This window comes from Pan troglodytes, chromosome 1 (assembly GCF_028858775.2).
Source record: "Pan troglodytes isolate AG18354 chromosome 1, NHGRI_mPanTro3-v2.0_pri, whole genome shotgun sequence".
Taxonomy (NCBI): domain Eukaryota; kingdom Metazoa; phylum Chordata; class Mammalia; order Primates; family Hominidae; genus Pan; species Pan troglodytes.
The window spans coordinates 65,129,276-65,145,818 of NC_072398.2; the positions used below are offsets into that span (position 1 = coordinate 65,129,276).

Genomic DNA, 16,543 nt, shown 5'->3' on the forward strand with positions numbered 1-16,543 from the left:
GAAGCAGTGAAAGCTAAGGGCCAGACTGGTGGTGCAGACCATGAACAGGGCAGGAGTCAAGGCAGGAAAGAGTCACTGTCATTTTGGGGAAATGAAAGGTCTTTCTTGACAACTGTGGATTTTAAGGTAATATTGTACTTATCTCTAAGTATTTTCGAGAGAAACATGAATGAGCCTGGGAGTCATGTGCAGCCCAGGGCATGTCTCCAGGCTCTTCCTTCCTTAGTTTCAAAGCAAAGCACTTTCCTCTTTCTTCATGAAATATGATTGGTATTCTTTCGTTCTCACTCTTCTGAAGCTCCCTAGCTGTGTATCATCTATGTCCCAGGCAGGACCATCCAACCACAAACCTTGGTCCTAAATCTTTCACCCCAGACTCTAGCCATTGCCCCATGTGGGTGATGAGTGAGGAGCAATCCAAGTGTGCTGGTGAGCGGGGCTTGGCCACCCTTCTAGCCCAAGAAGAGAGCACATATGGTCATAGGCGCGTCTCTGTGGCTGTAATGAGTCCAGGGTCAAGAGTTCACCTCCCATTGTGGCCAGTGATCTGGGTTCTGTATCATGGCCACAGGAATCATCCCAGCGCCAGCCAGTCGTCTTCCAAATGTCTGATGTGAGCCAAAAGAGGCGAGTGATATGGGCAATGGGCAGACAGATCCTGAACACCACTGGTAGTGATCAAATTTGTACCCTTGTGGAGGGATGGCAAACCCCTAGTGACTAATGGTCTTGGAACTGAGCTTCCAATTACTGAGTGGGTAGAAAGCACTTGGAATTGGCTCTTTAGGGACAAAGATTTGGCACTAATGACTTAACTATGTGACCTTGGACAAGTGACAGCCTGAATCTGATTTTTCATCACCAAAGATAGGGATAATTATATCAATCTGCAATATTAAGGTACTATATGAGTACAAGAAAATGTTTAATATGTTTAAAAGAAAAACAAAGTCCTTCAAAATGTAGCGTAATTCACTTTTCTTTTTCAAAAGAAAAATTGTCTTCCCCAGAAGCAGCATTCACTGGGAGTGCAGACTCTTTCATAGACTTTATCTAATTATTAACACATTTTCTTTTAAATTTTCTGTTATCAAACTGCCCATGCACATGGTTGAAAGTATTCATATACTTCCCCATGGTTTATTAAGACATGAACAGTCCCCTGCACATCACCCTGCATCACTTCTGTCCTCCAGAAGGCAACCACTTTTATCTCTTATTTACTTCCATGTTAAATAATATGCATGCATTGCTACTTCTTGATTTTCTGGCTTCACCGTGGGCATTATTTGTTGACTCTCCACTATAGACTGTGAGGAGTTAGCTCTTTTTCTTCCTTTTTGCCCTCTGCATGCAAACACATTCTTCTCATCACCCTGTTCTCCCATTGTAATTTCAAACAGATTGATGGTCAGTGTTCTTGTTGTAATCATGCAAGCCTAACTCCAAGCTTGGTCATTCATAGGCTGTGATTAGTTTTCGTTTGCCATTAATTTTCTTTGGAGGCAATTCCTTTAATAATTACCTTTTTTGCTTAGTTTTATTATTACTAGTATGATCCAAAACTAATCACTAATTACCTCAAACTCCTCTCAGAATGTCCAGATTTGTCAGATGTCCTTTTTTGCATATTTGTGAAGATGTCTGTTCTGGAGCTTTCTAATATATTCTAATCCAAGTGGTGCTGAAGCTATCAACGTAAGACTTATTTCTCTTCTCTTATACACTGACTCTCCTGTTCGTGTTGTTTATAATCTTTCTTGCTGGTAATAATCGTCCTCCTCTTCTTCCTCCTCCTCCTCTTCCTTCCTTTCCTCCTCATCCTTCTCTCACATCATCCAGCAGCTTTCTGAGAAAGTATGATGGCAAGTAAATATATTATGGTCTTGCATGTCTAAAAAATGCCTTCCTTGTACCCTCACACTTGTTGGATAGTTTGGATAGGTATCATATCATTTTTTTATGGAAGCCTCAGAAAGTTAAATGGTAAAATGGTTTGCCTAATTAGGGTAGAGATGCAACTTTAATATATTTTTCCTTCCACTTCCTGAATTCATCATGACTTTACAAGAAGGTGCACTTTGAAGCTCCCCAGAAGCATTCATGTGGGCAAACAGCAGAACTAATGAGTTTGCTCGGTGAAGGCAAGAGAAGGGACAGTGCTTGGTAGACCAGCCTTGATTCAAGCCAGATTCAGTAAAAGCAGGGAATAAAGGTTATTTTCTTTTCTCCTTCCTCTCTGTTAATGCCATGAGACAGCTTCACCTGATTTGACAGATGATGTAGCTGACTGGAGGAAATTTCATCTGCACAAAATAGAGGAGTCCCTATGCAGATAATTATCTCTCCGGAAAACACTGACGATTATCGCAATTAACAAATCAGAGGCTTGGATACATGGACCAGAGGCTTGGATACATGGCGGACTCATCCTTTTCACTAAGCAGTCTTTTCATTGATCAGGAGTGTCAATTGCTGACCAATGATGTGTATGAGACAATCCTGATTCCTATATTTCTAGCTGTCTGGTTAAACACAGATGCCTTATAACTCTGCAAGTTATCAGGTGGGGCTATGAAGAACAATTTGAATATGAGAAGGGTATTGCATACTTCTGGTATTGTCACACTACAGGTTCTTAACAGGACATTCTGAAATGCAGACTCTTTTTTCTCTATATGAACTGATTTTGGAAGTTTCATGTCTGTTGGTTGGCTCCAAATCCATGCCTGCTAAGGGAAGCAATAAAACCAGGGAGAATCTTGGAGAATTTTAAATTGCCTTTGTTTTTTCGTTTTTTGTTCTATGTATGCCTAGATTTAGCTTTAATAATCTGTCAGCGTTACAGAATTTTCCTGTTTGCTTTCATATCAAATGTGGATTTCATTCCTCATTTTCTTGTTATTTCCTGTAGGTGGATTACAGTGTTCCATTCTGCTCTCCGGAATGGGAATTCCTTGCCTCCCTTTTGATCCTTTCATGCCTTTTTTGTTCATTCCAGGCCATGAGTTTGCTTTTTCTTCAGAGGGAAAAAATCAATTTCCTCTGGGCTGAAGAATAACCCAGTGTTTTTATTAGTCCCCAATGCTGTGTTTTACTTTTTTAATAAAGGAGCATTTTTTAGGTCTATAGACATACCTGAAACAACCACTTATTTAATTGCAGTGTCAAACTCAGCATCAGACACAGTTCAGGTTCCTTCTCCTTACTTGTCACTCAGCAGTATGTTTTCTGATTGTTGGCTTTGTCCCTCTCTTGGATCCTCAGGCATCCAGATGTACCTCTGCAACAGAGAGCACTATGGCTACCTGCCCATCCCCCTGAAGCCCCATCAGACACTGCAGGAAGACATCGAGAACCTCATCCATGTGCAGATTGAAGCAATGAGTGAGTGACCCAGGAGCGGAGGGGATGGCTCTCGTTCCATTGCCACAGTGACCATACCAGCCACTTCCCTCCTCTTCCAGGATTGGAATCTCACAGCCATCAGTCTCCCCTGGCTGAATACATAGCTATTTATTTGTTCATTCTTTCCTAAATTTTTCCTATGGGAAATATGAATATGACAAGGTCTTTGCCATCTGGGAGCTTCCCATCCTGGAAGAGCGCTGGGTACACAAGTAAATACTTTCCAAAAGATCTGATAAGTGCTATAATAGTGTTTTGTGGTGTGGACTTAAACCCTAACTTGGCTGCTTTCTAATTATATGACTTTGAGCAAGTAATATCCTTAGTTGTAAAATGGAAATAATGAAAACTTCCAGGGTTTTTGGGCAGATTCATTATGGTATATGTAAAAAGGCTAATATACAGCCACAGTAGTTATGACTTTAACTTAATAATAGCTCATGATGTAACAGATATCACTGTTACATCATAAAATGCTAAGCACTTTTTGTACATTGTTCCATTAATCCTTGCAACAACTCAATGAAGGGGTTTTATTATGCCCATATTAAAGATGAAAAACAATGAGATGTTACCTTAAGTAACTTGCCCTAGATCATTCTGCTAAACAAATGACAAACTGGGATTTGAACCCATCTTGCTATCTCCAAAGTTCATGTCCTTAAACACTATTGTTATTGCCTCTGGGTCTGGCATGATGCATGAATTGCTGTGCTCAGTCATCAGTAGCTATGCTTTTTATTATGTGTGATGTACAATGGTGGCTAAAAGAGAAAGTAACCAATCCACCTAACCTAGGGGAAGATGTTGAAATGGCTTCCCAAAGCAGGGACTATTTTCTATTATTCATCAGTAGAGCACGGGGGTGTGTATGTGGGCAGTGGAGGTGGTTAGGGAGGAACAGCAGAAACTGAGGCTAGAAAGTGGGCAGGAGCCCCGCCAAGAGGCTCTGATGTATAAGAAGGCATTTGGGCTTTAGCTGAAAGGACAGGCACACTCAAAAAGATTTTAGCACAGAAATGTCAGGTTGAATTTGGATTTAGAAAGGTCACTCTAGAGGTAAGAGAAGTGTAGGTGGAGCATGCATGGGATGCATGGGCAGTGGCTGCTGGTCTCAGGCCAGGGGTGAAGAGACCACTTTGGACATTTCACGGCTACTGGGCAAAAGGTGGTGAGGACCTGAGCTAGAGCAGTAACAGTGGGAATGGAGAGGAAGGAACAGAAGCTTAGGACATAGGCTTGAAAGGACATAGCCAAGAGTTGATTGTAGGTGGATGAGCAAAAGGGAGGCATAGAGAAAACTCCCAAGTTCTGTCTTGAGTGTCTGGGGGTGATTTTAGGAACTTTAAATGGAATAGGGCATGTAGAATAAAGGAGAGGTTTGAAAAGAGAGACCATGGCTGGCATGGTGGCTCATGGCTGTAATCCCAGCACTTTAGGAGGCTGAGGCAGGTGGATCACCTGAGGTCAGGAGTTCAAGATCAGCCTGGCCAACATGGTGAAACCTGTCTCTATTAAAAATACAAAAATAAGCTGGGCATGGTGGTGCACATCTGTAGTCCCAGTTACTCGGAAGGCTGAGGCAGGAGAATTGCTTGAACCCAGGAGGCAGAGGTTGCAGTGAGCCAAGATCGCGCCATTGCACTCCAGCCTGAGCGACAGAGTGAGACTCCATCTCAAAAAAAAAAAAAAAAAAAAGAAAGATGAAGAAAAAGAAAAGAAAAGAAAACAGAGACCAGGAGTTTATTTTTACATCCATTGAGTTGTCTATGAGTATCTGCTTCCCACTCCCTTGCTCCTACACTATAAATTCCTTTTTCATCATATTAGTCTCAGGACCTAGCACATTGTCATGTGGTAGATGCCCAGCAAATATTTGTTAAATGACTGAATGAATGATGATGAAATGATGAAATAAGGAGCTGGTTCACTGTGACAGTATTTCTTGAACCAGCCCTCAGGAATCTCCTTTGTGAATTTCTTTAATACATACTTTTTCTGCCGCTTTCCCTATGTTCTAGGCCCTAAAGGATATGGGTGGCATCTTATTGCTTTGTATCCCAAGCACCTAGCACAGTGCATGGCATGTAGTTGTTACCAAAAAAAATCTGCTGAATGCATGAACAAATGAGCAAATGAATGAATGAAAACTGTATTGACAAGGGCACTGAACCCAAAGCCAGAATAATGGGCTTGAACTTAGACACTGTCGCTTTTGAAGGGAGAATCAGATTTCAGGACTTTAGTTTCTTCATCTATAGAGTGATTTTGCAATGCTGAGAAGAGCAAATAAAAGACTATATCAACTCCATAAAATAATGAGGTGTTGCTATTATTATGACTCCATTTACCTCTCGATAAAGTGCTGTCCCTTATTATCCCTGTTTCATGGCTCTCGGTCTCGACTCCCAAGTAGGGAGAGTCTCTCTGGCCTCAGAGAGAGGCCAGCCAGACCTTATGTTCTCTTGTTTTCTCCCACAGGGCTGAGAGTATAAGTTCTCAGTACACAGAAATGCACATGTCATCAATAAAGATTTTAATGATTGTAAATTACAAATATGCACACTACCATGCTAGCCAGGTGGAGTTCATTTGAGAAGAACCTGTAAATTATAGCTTTCATCATTGATCTCCCAACACATGCCACCTCTAGTGCTAAGCACTTTACATATCTCATTTTATTTCATTCTTATACTTACCTTCTGTCCTGAATTTTAAAAATATAGAACACAATAGGAGTAAGAAAATGTTGGAAAAATAAAATTTTGAGGTGTATAATGAAGAAATATGGCCTAGAAGTCCATGTAAGATTGACAAAAAGTTGGTAATGACAAAATCCTATCAGTCAAGTATCCTTCTCTAATAAAAGATTAACTAGGTGTTAAAAACACTTTGCATAGTGCCTGGAACCCAATGAGCAGTAAATAAATGGCTGCTAATAGTGTTGTTAGACTATACTGATTGAAGAATAGGAACGGGGTGTCCAATATTTTGACTTCCCTGGGCCACACTGGAAGAAGAAAGATTGTCTTGGGCCACACATAAAATATACTAACACAACAATAGCTGATGAGCTAAAAAAAAAAAAAAAAATCACAAAAAGAATCACATAGTGTTTTAAGAAAGTTTACAAATTTGTACTGGGTCACATTCAGAGCAATCCTGGGCCACATGTGGCCTGCGGGCCATGGTCGAACAAGCTTGCATTAGTACATGCATTTTATTCGTGAGCAAACATAGAATGCCTGTAATGTATGCGTCTTCTCTGAAGGTACTAGGGATTCAAAACATTTTATGATCAATTCTCTGTTTTCAGGTATGTATGATTTAATAGGAGAAACAGACAGATGTTAAAAAAAACACTAACAACACAGTATAGCATTTTGAGAAAGGAGAAAATATCAAAGAAATAGGAATTTGGGATAGAGAGAGATTGCTATGGCCTGTGTGTTCCAGGAGAGCCTCAAGTCCTAATGGTTCTTAGGCTAAGCTTGGGTACAAGTGTAAAATTTAAACAAGAAGAGTGGTATGGTGAGGACACTACAGGCAGAGGAAACAGACCAAGAAAAGATGAAGTATTCTCATTCTGAAGGAGAGCTGACTTAAAACAGTAGACAGAAATAAAGTTCGAGAGGGTGGAGTGGCTTCATTGTTGTACTCCTTGAATTCTTCTTCAGCTAAAGAAGAATTCCTATCTTAAGGAGCCAATGAAGGTGTTAGAAGAGATAATCAGGCTGTAAGGATTTATTCAACACATACTGTACCCCACAGATTGTTCAAGATGCTGGGCATAAAGCAGTGAACAAAACAGGCAGAAGCCCTGCCATCAGGGAACTTATATTCTAACACAGAGAGTTAGACAATAGACAATATATCTGGGAAGCAGCCATATGAATATTTGGGTGAAGAATGTCCCAAGTGGAAAGAACAGCACATGTAAAGACTGTTAGACAGGAAAAGCTTGGGGGTGTTCCAGGGACAAAAGGCCAGCATAATTGGGGTATAAAGAATGAGTTGGGTCAAGGAAGATGAAGTAATGGAAGAAGAAATGTCCAGATCACACCGAACATTCTGGCCATGGTAAGGAATTTAGATTTTACTCCAAGAGTAATGGGAATCCGTGGAAGATGGGGTGGGGCAGAGGGGGCATGGCCTGATGTGACTTGTGCATTTAGAAGGATCATTTGGGCTGTGGTGAGGATACTAGATTGTAGGGGACCAGTACCTCTCTCCTGGTGGGACATGGTGGTGATTGGGATGTGAGCTCTAGCAAGGAGTTGATGAGAAATAGACAGGTTGAGGATATATTTTGGTGGTGGAGCAACAGGACTTAGAGAGACCTGAATGCAGTCCATGAAGGAAAGAAAGGAATCAAGATGAGTCCAAGATTTTAGCCTGATACACCATTTACTGAGATGGGAAAGACTTTATAGAAAAAGACTGGGGGGTGGGGAGGTAGTTTTGGTCACATAAGCTTAAGATATTTAATAGGCATCTAAATAGAAAGGCAGAAGATAGTTGGATATATGAGTCTGGAGTTCAGGGAAGAAACTCCAGCTAGAGACAGATATTTGAGAATCATCAGCATCAGAAGGATATTTGAAGCTGTGGAACAGTCTGAACTCATGTAGTAAAAGAACACAGGATGAGAAGAGGACAGATCCCTGGGGAAGACAAAACAGCCAGAGAGCTGGTAGGAAAAATTGAGAAGTGTTTCAAGACAGAGCCAAGATGCTGCTGAGAAGCCAAGGAAAATAAGGATAAAGAATTGGTCATTGGTTCTGTCAAGAGAGAGGTCTGTGATGACCTTGACATGGGCCACTTCAGTGCAATGATGAGAACACAAATCCATTCAAGTGGACTGAAGAGAAGCCAATGGGGAGATGAGAAAGCTGAATCTTGATGGGATGGGGAAATGGAGAAATCGGATGGAGGCTGTTGGGGGTGAGAGGTCAAGGGAAAGGTTTTTCTGGTTAGGTTGTTTGTACTGTTTTTTAAAAAAAATAGAAATATAACAGTATGTTTGTATGCCAGTCACAAGGATCCAATATATAAGGAGATCTTGATGATGTAGAAGAGAAGGTAATTGTAAGGTGAAAACAAGAGGGTTTTTGTCCTGGGTTGCAGCCCAGAACAAGATTGCAGAGGCTATACTAGATAGAAACTTCATCTACTGTGGCAGATGGGATGGCAGAATGTATTGATACACATGCAGTTTGGTTTGTGGACTTGAGGTGGATTGAAAAGGTAGATCTAATTTGATTTTGAATATTTTCTTTCTGAAGTATATAGGCCAGTCATGAGCTAGACAGGGATTTTGGAGATTTTAGGAGAGAGAAGGCAAAAGATACAATCTCTCAAAGAGTGGGAAAATAAATTTACTATGAAAGGACAGTTACATCATTTGGTGGTGTCAGGTGCCAATTTGACATCTGTGATTGTAGCTTTGAAGTGACTCAGTCAACACAATTGTGTATGTTTCTCACAGTAGTCCTCTTGGTGCTGAGTAAGTGGGCAACGGGTTTAACCAGGATTAGGGTTTTATCAGGCATCAGTGGACGAGAATTGAAAATCTTGTGAAGGGGATGGTCAGGGAATTTCTGAATTGTAGACTGGAGTTTTAGAAATCAGAGTTGAAGAATTTGAGTGAGGTGGGAGAAGGGTTATGACGACAATGACTAACACTTATTAAAAGCACTGGTGCCCATCTCTTTTCATGTGATAACTCATTTAGTACATTAGAAGCTGCACAGAGAATTTGGGGATGTGCTGCCTTTGGGAGATGAATGACAGGAGGCCAGATCTTATAAAGATGTTAGATTTAAATGGTCTATAAAGCATGAGGAGATTACTCTTGCAAATTACAGCATAAGGTGATAGGAAGTCTCAGGTACCTGCTCTCAGTATTGACATTTTGAGACAACAGTACATCATGTAAAAATTATTAAGATACTTGGACTTGAAGTCATGTCTAAAACTGAGTTCCAGCTCTGCCAATCACTCAGTATTTGACCTTGGACAAGTCTACATCTGGCTTGGTCTCAGTTTCTTTATTTGTAAAAAAAAAAAAACCAGCCACCACAAAAAAGTGAAGATAAAATTACATGGTGACTATGAAAACACCTAGCAACCTGTTAAGCCCTTAAATATAGTGTTGAGTGTGACTGTTACGGTTGAGAACAGAGCTGTGCGGCGGAAGATTATTTTGACAACAGTGAGCATGATTAATTAGAATAGGAAAGACTGAGAGCATGTAAGTGTTTGAAAAAAATCAAAAACAGCCCAGGCATAGTGGGTAAGGACCCAAGCTAGGCTGCAACATGGAAGAAGTTCAGGAGAAATTATAGAGAAGAAGCGGTAGGATTTGATCCAAGTACAATCTATCATGTACTATCCCAGACATGACTGGGCTTAAATGAGCTACTCTGGACCCAGCCCAGTTGCCTGGTTGGCTAATACCAGTGGCCACCAAGGACTAGCTCTGGGGATGATGTGGAATGGGAATTAAGAGCTCCGGTAAAGGAGTAGGACCTAGGTTCAAATACCAGCTCTATCAGCTCTGTGATCTTGGGCAAGTTATTTAATGTTTGTTTCCTTGTCTATAAAAATAGAGACACTCATACATATCCCATGGTACATGTGAACATTAAATATATGTGATTATATATGTCAAGTATATATGTGACATATATATATCACTCACAGAACTCTGGGTTCTGTGAGTGATAAGACCTCTGTAACAATGGCTGTAATTATTCACATTAGATCTTGAAACTATCCCGAAAGCAATGAAGCCCATTGTCCCAAGTGGCAGTACAGGGAAGGATTATTTCCAGGAAGGGATTTAATGAGAGACCAGATCAATTATGAAAGATGGAGTCAGAAATGACTACAAACAGAAGCCAGGATATACCTAACCTTCAAGTCTGTTGTCAGCAAAGATACATCCTTCTCCCCACAGACTAAGTTTCTTAGGTCTGACTCACTGTATCACTTCCTGTTTTCCTCTGTGGCTTACTGCTGCCTTCAGTGGCAAAACCCAAGCACACTTCTCTGATATTTTTGCTCAGTGATGACTTTCGGGAGCCAACCACTTGTGGCTTTTTTTTTGCAACACTTGTCCTGTGAATGCAATGACTGCCTATGTTTGATGGAAACAAAGTGGCTAAAAGCAGTCTCTTTGGCTGAAATGTTAAAGCCACACAGGCCATGTGAGTCCAAAGGAGACCAGCAGCCTAGAATGGGTAACTCAAAATATAACATCTTCCCAAGTCTCAGGCCCCAGGAGGGAGAGTGAGACAGTTCCTCAGACAATATCATGAACAGGAGGAAGCTGGTACATTAAGCTTCTTTCTCTTAAAAACCTAACCCTGTACCTGGTGGACCCTCCCTATTGATTTTAAAAGAAACTAATAAGGAGTGGAGTGGAGCAGAAAGGACCAGAATATTCTGGGCTGCTATTGGGAAGACAAAGGCATGCACTGCATATGCACAGAAATACGACTGTACGTGTCAAGTCTGAAGTAATGAGACCAGCTCTTGTGTTTGGCCTAAGAACTCTGTCTCACTATGTTCTAGAATTTCGCATCATTCGCCAATAAGTAAAATTGGATGTCAGGATTTCTCTATAATATTTCAGTGAAGTTAAACAGATCATACCCTTTGGACAGTATCTCAGGATGGGCAAAGTTATGCTGGAATATAAAAATCTGATTGGCTTCATACAACAATGGCTTATTTCTTGCTATCCAAGTCTGCAGAGCAGGTGTCTTTCCTGGGAGCTGCCCTTCATGTGTTGATGCAATGTTCCAGGCTGCTTCCAATTCGCATCTGCTATCCATATCCACACATGCCACTATGAGCACAGTGGTGGGAGCAGGGGCAGTGTCGGGGGAGCTCTTGGAGAGTGGAGCAGCAGCACCACACTATAAACTTTCCCCAGAAAGTCATATAGCCCTGAGTAACTTCAAGGGCAAGAGAGTGTATTCCTCTCCTGTGCCTGGAATAGAGGTGAACAGATACGTTACAGTAGTCATGGCCATTACCCATAGTTCTTTCAACAACCCAGTTACCAGCTATCATTTTAAATTTTCTTTGTATTATCCCTTTAAGGAAAATCAAATGAGGACTTTGAATTTGTATAACACTAAACATTCTTCAAGGCCTTTTCAGGTTTCTTAACCAATATTACTTCCAAACTTTAAAATACATAGTTTGCAAAGGAAGCTTTTTTAGAGTATCAAATAAATAAAACTTTCATTATTGAAGAAGTAGTGTCACTCCCAGCTGGAATCTTCCCATTAGACATGGGCCAGCTCTCCATGGTTAGATCCTGTTAAAGCAAAGGACCTTTTGTGCACCCACAGCTAAACCTGCCCAGGTGGGATAAAAATAGTCCCCCACTTTGACAATTTTAAATGCAGAGAAAAAAGTGTTTTTCAGTAAAAATTCTAGCCTATTTCTGAGCTCTTTCATCATGGGCCATAGTAAGTAATAGCTAAGAGTTGTTGAGCATTTACTGTGTTAAAGTGGTGAGTGCTTTGCACGCAGGTCTCATTTAAATTTTATAACACAGATACACTTCTATTATCCCAATTTTATACCAAAGAAATGAGCTTAAAGAGGTCCCCTAACTCTCCTACTCCATCGCAAACCAAGGTTTGGACCCAGATCATCCGACTCTGGAGCCCTTCCTCTTAACCATTATCCTAAACTGCCTCCCAAATATTCTTGAAATAAGTCTTAAGGGAAGTGGAGCAAATGTTGCAATCTCCATATAATCAAATGCTCCTGAAACCAGTGCCCTGACCAGCAGGGTTCCTGTGTGGCTACTCAATCCTGGAGAACTGCTGCCATTGTCCCCTGCCCTGTATTTCCAAGTTATATTCCAACCCTAGAGATCAGGCATGCGGATGGAATTCTGATTTCTGACCCTTTCATTAACAAAGCACTCTGCATGTTTCTTGTGTCTTCCAGTTGACCGTCCTCCAATGGAACCCTCCCAGTATGTCTCAGTTGTCCCTAAATATCCAGACAAGATGGGATTTGATGAGGTAGGAAAGGTGTCTATATGTGTGTGCACATGCACGCGTGTGCAGGCTTGTGTGTTCATTTTGGAACACAAGCCTGAGCTTGCATCTGAGAGCCAGCAAGACTGGCTTGGCTGCTGAAATGGCTCTGAGGTCTTGGGAAAACTACTTGGTTTTTGTTGTTCCTCAGTTTCCTTATCTTAAAAAAAGTAGTATCATGATAAATGTAGTTAATCATTTACTTAGAAAGAAATTACCGTTTAGTAATGAAAGTGAATTTGATATTTTCTAGGAGCAGATATTGTGATATTTTTAATCAACCTTTTTATCAAAATTCAAGAGTAAGATACAGAGGATACATGTTTTAGATATGGAGGACTTTAATTTTATTCTGCCACATCTGAGCAAGTGGAAACTATTCTGGAACTTTCTGTGCTTTCTTTTCTTTCTACTATTCTTCCATGGAAAAAGGTTGGAGAGCAGGGTTGAGAGGACAAAGAAAGAAAAAAAAACATATTTGTTCTAAAATTCTGCCTTTCAGCAGGCAAGAACTTCCTAATAATATTCTAAGGGTAGTATTTATTATTAAGTTTTAGTTGTATAAAGAATGAAGCAGAAATATTAAGAGGTTCCCCTCCTGGTAATATGCATAACAGATACTTGGCAGGGATTGTGACTCCACATCACTGACTCTCTCATGGGTGTCCCTGTAGCTGCTGAACAGTATTCAGAAGGAGCTTGGTGGTCTAGAAGCTAGGGCAGTGCCTCAGGAGTCCACAAACTGAGAACTCTTCCATGGACTCTGGATATGTAACAGATCAGGCTTTGAGCTTGGTGCTAATTGCCACTGATTAATCGAAGGAAGATGCCTTGTTTATCACATGGTAACATATACATACATATACGTACATGTCCCCAGAGTACAGCCTTCTCAAAGGGATTTGACGCTAGAACTGGGAATTAAGATTTCTTCCGTAAGACTGATTTGGAGCTATACTTCAGGAAGGGGGAAAGAATATTTCATGATTATTAAGTGGGGAAGAGTTAACAGCTACTATGGTATTTCCACAAAGGGCAGAATGAGAAGAGATGAGCTACATGTAGCAGAGAGGAATAAGACTCATTTGCAAATAGTTTTTAAAAATGATCAGGGCTACAGAGAAGGTTGTCCCACACCCACCGTGGACCAGCTTCCACATGTTACTGTAGCTTTCCTTCCCTACAGCTCTCTCGGCTCCCTAGGTGAAAGGACCCAAGTGTCCTTACATAGATTCATTTCTCCTCCTAAAAACATTCCTATGAGGACCAAACCAAAGCAAATAAAATAAGACAAAACCAGGATCTTCCAGTTCCGGTCTTCTTTGGGCAGGACACGGTGTAAGGACTGGGTCACTCCTAGAGCCCTTCAGGAGAAGGCCAACTCCATGAAGTGGCACAGGCTCGGAGACTCTACTTTCCTGAGTCTGAGGTTAGTCACCTCTCTGTATGGAACAGATAGCATGGTAGAAAAAGGGCTTTTCAGGGGCTTTTCAATCCTCCTCGGACTCTGTGACCTCACTGGTGGTGTCTGGGCTGCATTTGGCTCTGACGCTCTTTTCTCTGTTTACTGTTCACTAAGTGTGAGTGAGCCGTCTGTGTTTTTACTTCGTGGCTACAGTTTTATTGCACTTGTCCTGGCAGGGACTGGAACTGGATTGTTATTTACTGAAAGTCTTCCCAGACTGGAGGTCTCTGTTTTTGGGGGCCTTTTTGGATTTATTTCTGTTGATTTTTTGTTCTGTTCTGTTTTTGTTCTCTTAGAGTGACCTCAGGTGGCTTCATGTTTATACCTGAGAAAATGCCCTTTCCTTTCCATATCTGGAAAATTAGGGGATGAGGCATGACCCATCACAGTATGATTCTGACTAAAAGAACACAACCCATTAAGTTATAAAGTCCCAAGTAATGAGGCAAATAGAGTCACCACAGAAAATTATGTTTTTTACAAAATAATTACCCAGTTAGGTAAACAAGGAAGGTAGTAAAATTAGGATGCACTTAATCTACTTGGCCCTAAATCAGGTGGACAATTTCTTCAAAGGGAATATCTTGCTCCTCCATCAGTTTCTACACCCAGGGATTTATAAATGGATAGAAATGAGAATATTTTGCAAGGAAGGGTTGAAATTTTAGTTAGTGTAGCTTTTAATTCCAGTGAAACATATATTTATGACTGCATTCAGAATGACCATGTGAACCAAACCTTAACACAGTACAATCTGAACTCCAGACTGGTTCTAAGACAAAGTTTCTCCTTTATTCTGGCCATAGCAGAAAGACAACTTTATTATAAACCACCTGTCTTAAACATTTTAATCTGTACTGAATTTGAAAGATGAGTTTGTGCACCTCCCTATTTTTATAGAACTGGACCCATAAACATTAATGTCTCCTCAAAGTCATCCAGATGGTTAGTCAGGATGAAGTCAACACCACCTGACTTGTTTCTATAGGTTTCTGCTTTACCATGCTATGTGTCATCATCATTTCTCACTGGCAGTTAAAGTCACTAGTTTAACATTTAAAATGAGTTTCTTACTGTTTGTAGCAAAAGGACCTTATTAAAACATTGATTTACGTGTAAAGGCATTCACAAAGCTTTAGATACTTCTATGGTTCATTAAGTCTGGGAATAGTGAGGACATCCTCATTATCTGTAACTCTTGTTGTCCTTGTTGAAAATGAGTTGGCTGTAAATGTGTGCACTTATTTCTGGTTCTCTATTCTGTTCCGTGGTCTACGTGTTGTCTATTCTTATGCCAGTACCATGCTGTTTTGGTTACTATAGCTTTGTAGAATATTTTGAAGGCAGGTAGTGTGCTGCCTCAAGCCTTGTTCTTTTTGCTCAGGACAGCTTTGACTGTTCAGGGTCTTTTGTGGTTCCATGAAAATTTTAAGATTTTTTTCTGGTTCTATGAAAAATGTCATTTGTATTTTGGTAGAGATTGCATTGAATCTGTTTATCACATTTGATAGTATGGACATTTTAGCAATATTAATTATTCCAATCTATGAACATGGGATATCTTTCTTTTCTTAATATCCTTCCATTTTTTTCCATCAGTGTTTTATAGTTTTCATTATAAAGATCTTTACCTTCTTTGGTTAAATTTATTCCTGAGTATTATTAAATTTTTTTGTAGTTACTATAAATGGGATTGCTTTTTCTATTTCTTTTTCAGATTGTTGTTAGCATATATAAATGCTAATGATTTTTGTGTGCTGACTTTGTATCTTGCAACTTTACTGAAGCTGTTTATCAATTCTAATGGTTTTTTGGTGGCATCTTTAGGTTTTTCTAAACATAGGATCGTATTGTCCTTTGACCTCTTAAAGAGTAGTTTTTTAAACTTTCCTATTTCAAGAGAAGGGAGAACATATTTATCAATGAACATCAGAAAAACAAAGAGAGTTAAGTCACTACAAAGAGTTGAGTTTTGAAAATAATTCAGTTTGAATTAGTATCATCTACCTTAAACACTGATATGAGATAGAAATGAATTTTCACGACAGTTTTTCCTATCTTTTCCACTCCTTCTTCTATCTAAAACATTTACTAAACTTTTCAAACAGCCTAAAAGAAGACTTGAGTAATTTATGTGTCTTTTCCCTTTTCCTTCTTGCATTAGATTTTCATGATAAACCTCAAACGCAGAAAGGACAGGCGGGACCGGATGCTGCGCACACTGTATGAACAGGAGATTGAGGTCAAGATTGTCGAGGCTGTGGATGGAAAGTGAGTTGGGTTTCTTCTCCCATTGCAGATGTGATTGGAGTGTGGATGTGTCTTCTCTGACAGAGAGTTAGTCCCAGGTGGGGCTCTAAGTCTCTTCGTTCATTAGAGGATAGTCTTATTTTCAAAACGGCCACCTGTAGTAGCATTTAAGTTAATTTCATCCTGTAGAGCAGGCCTGAAATCCACTCACCAGCCAGTGGTCTTTGGTCTTCATTACACTGAAGGCTCACATTGGATGTGATTGTCCCGTCTCCGGGGGTTCTTGCAACAGTGTGGTGGTTATCAGCCTTCTGTAGTGTAACAGAAAGAATGTGTTCAGAATTGTGTTCAG

General features: G+C 40.3%; 1 protein-coding gene across 4 annotated transcripts in view; it reads left to right on the plus strand.

The window, feature by feature from the left end:
* COLGALT2 (collagen beta(1-O)galactosyltransferase 2) overlaps positions 1-16,543 on the plus strand; it is a 115,473-nt gene that overhangs the window by 84,085 nt on the left and 14,845 nt on the right. For all 4 annotated transcript variants that reach the window (XM_063810626.1, XM_524994.8, XM_009439480.5 and 1 more), the window contains exons 6-8: positions 3,268-3,387; positions 12,385-12,461; positions 16,106-16,212. In XM_063810626.1, coding sequence (XP_063666696.1) covers positions 3,268-3,387; positions 12,385-12,461; positions 16,106-16,212 — 304 coding nt within the window. The remainder of the gene's footprint in view (positions 1-3,267; positions 3,388-12,384; positions 12,462-16,105; positions 16,213-16,543) is intronic.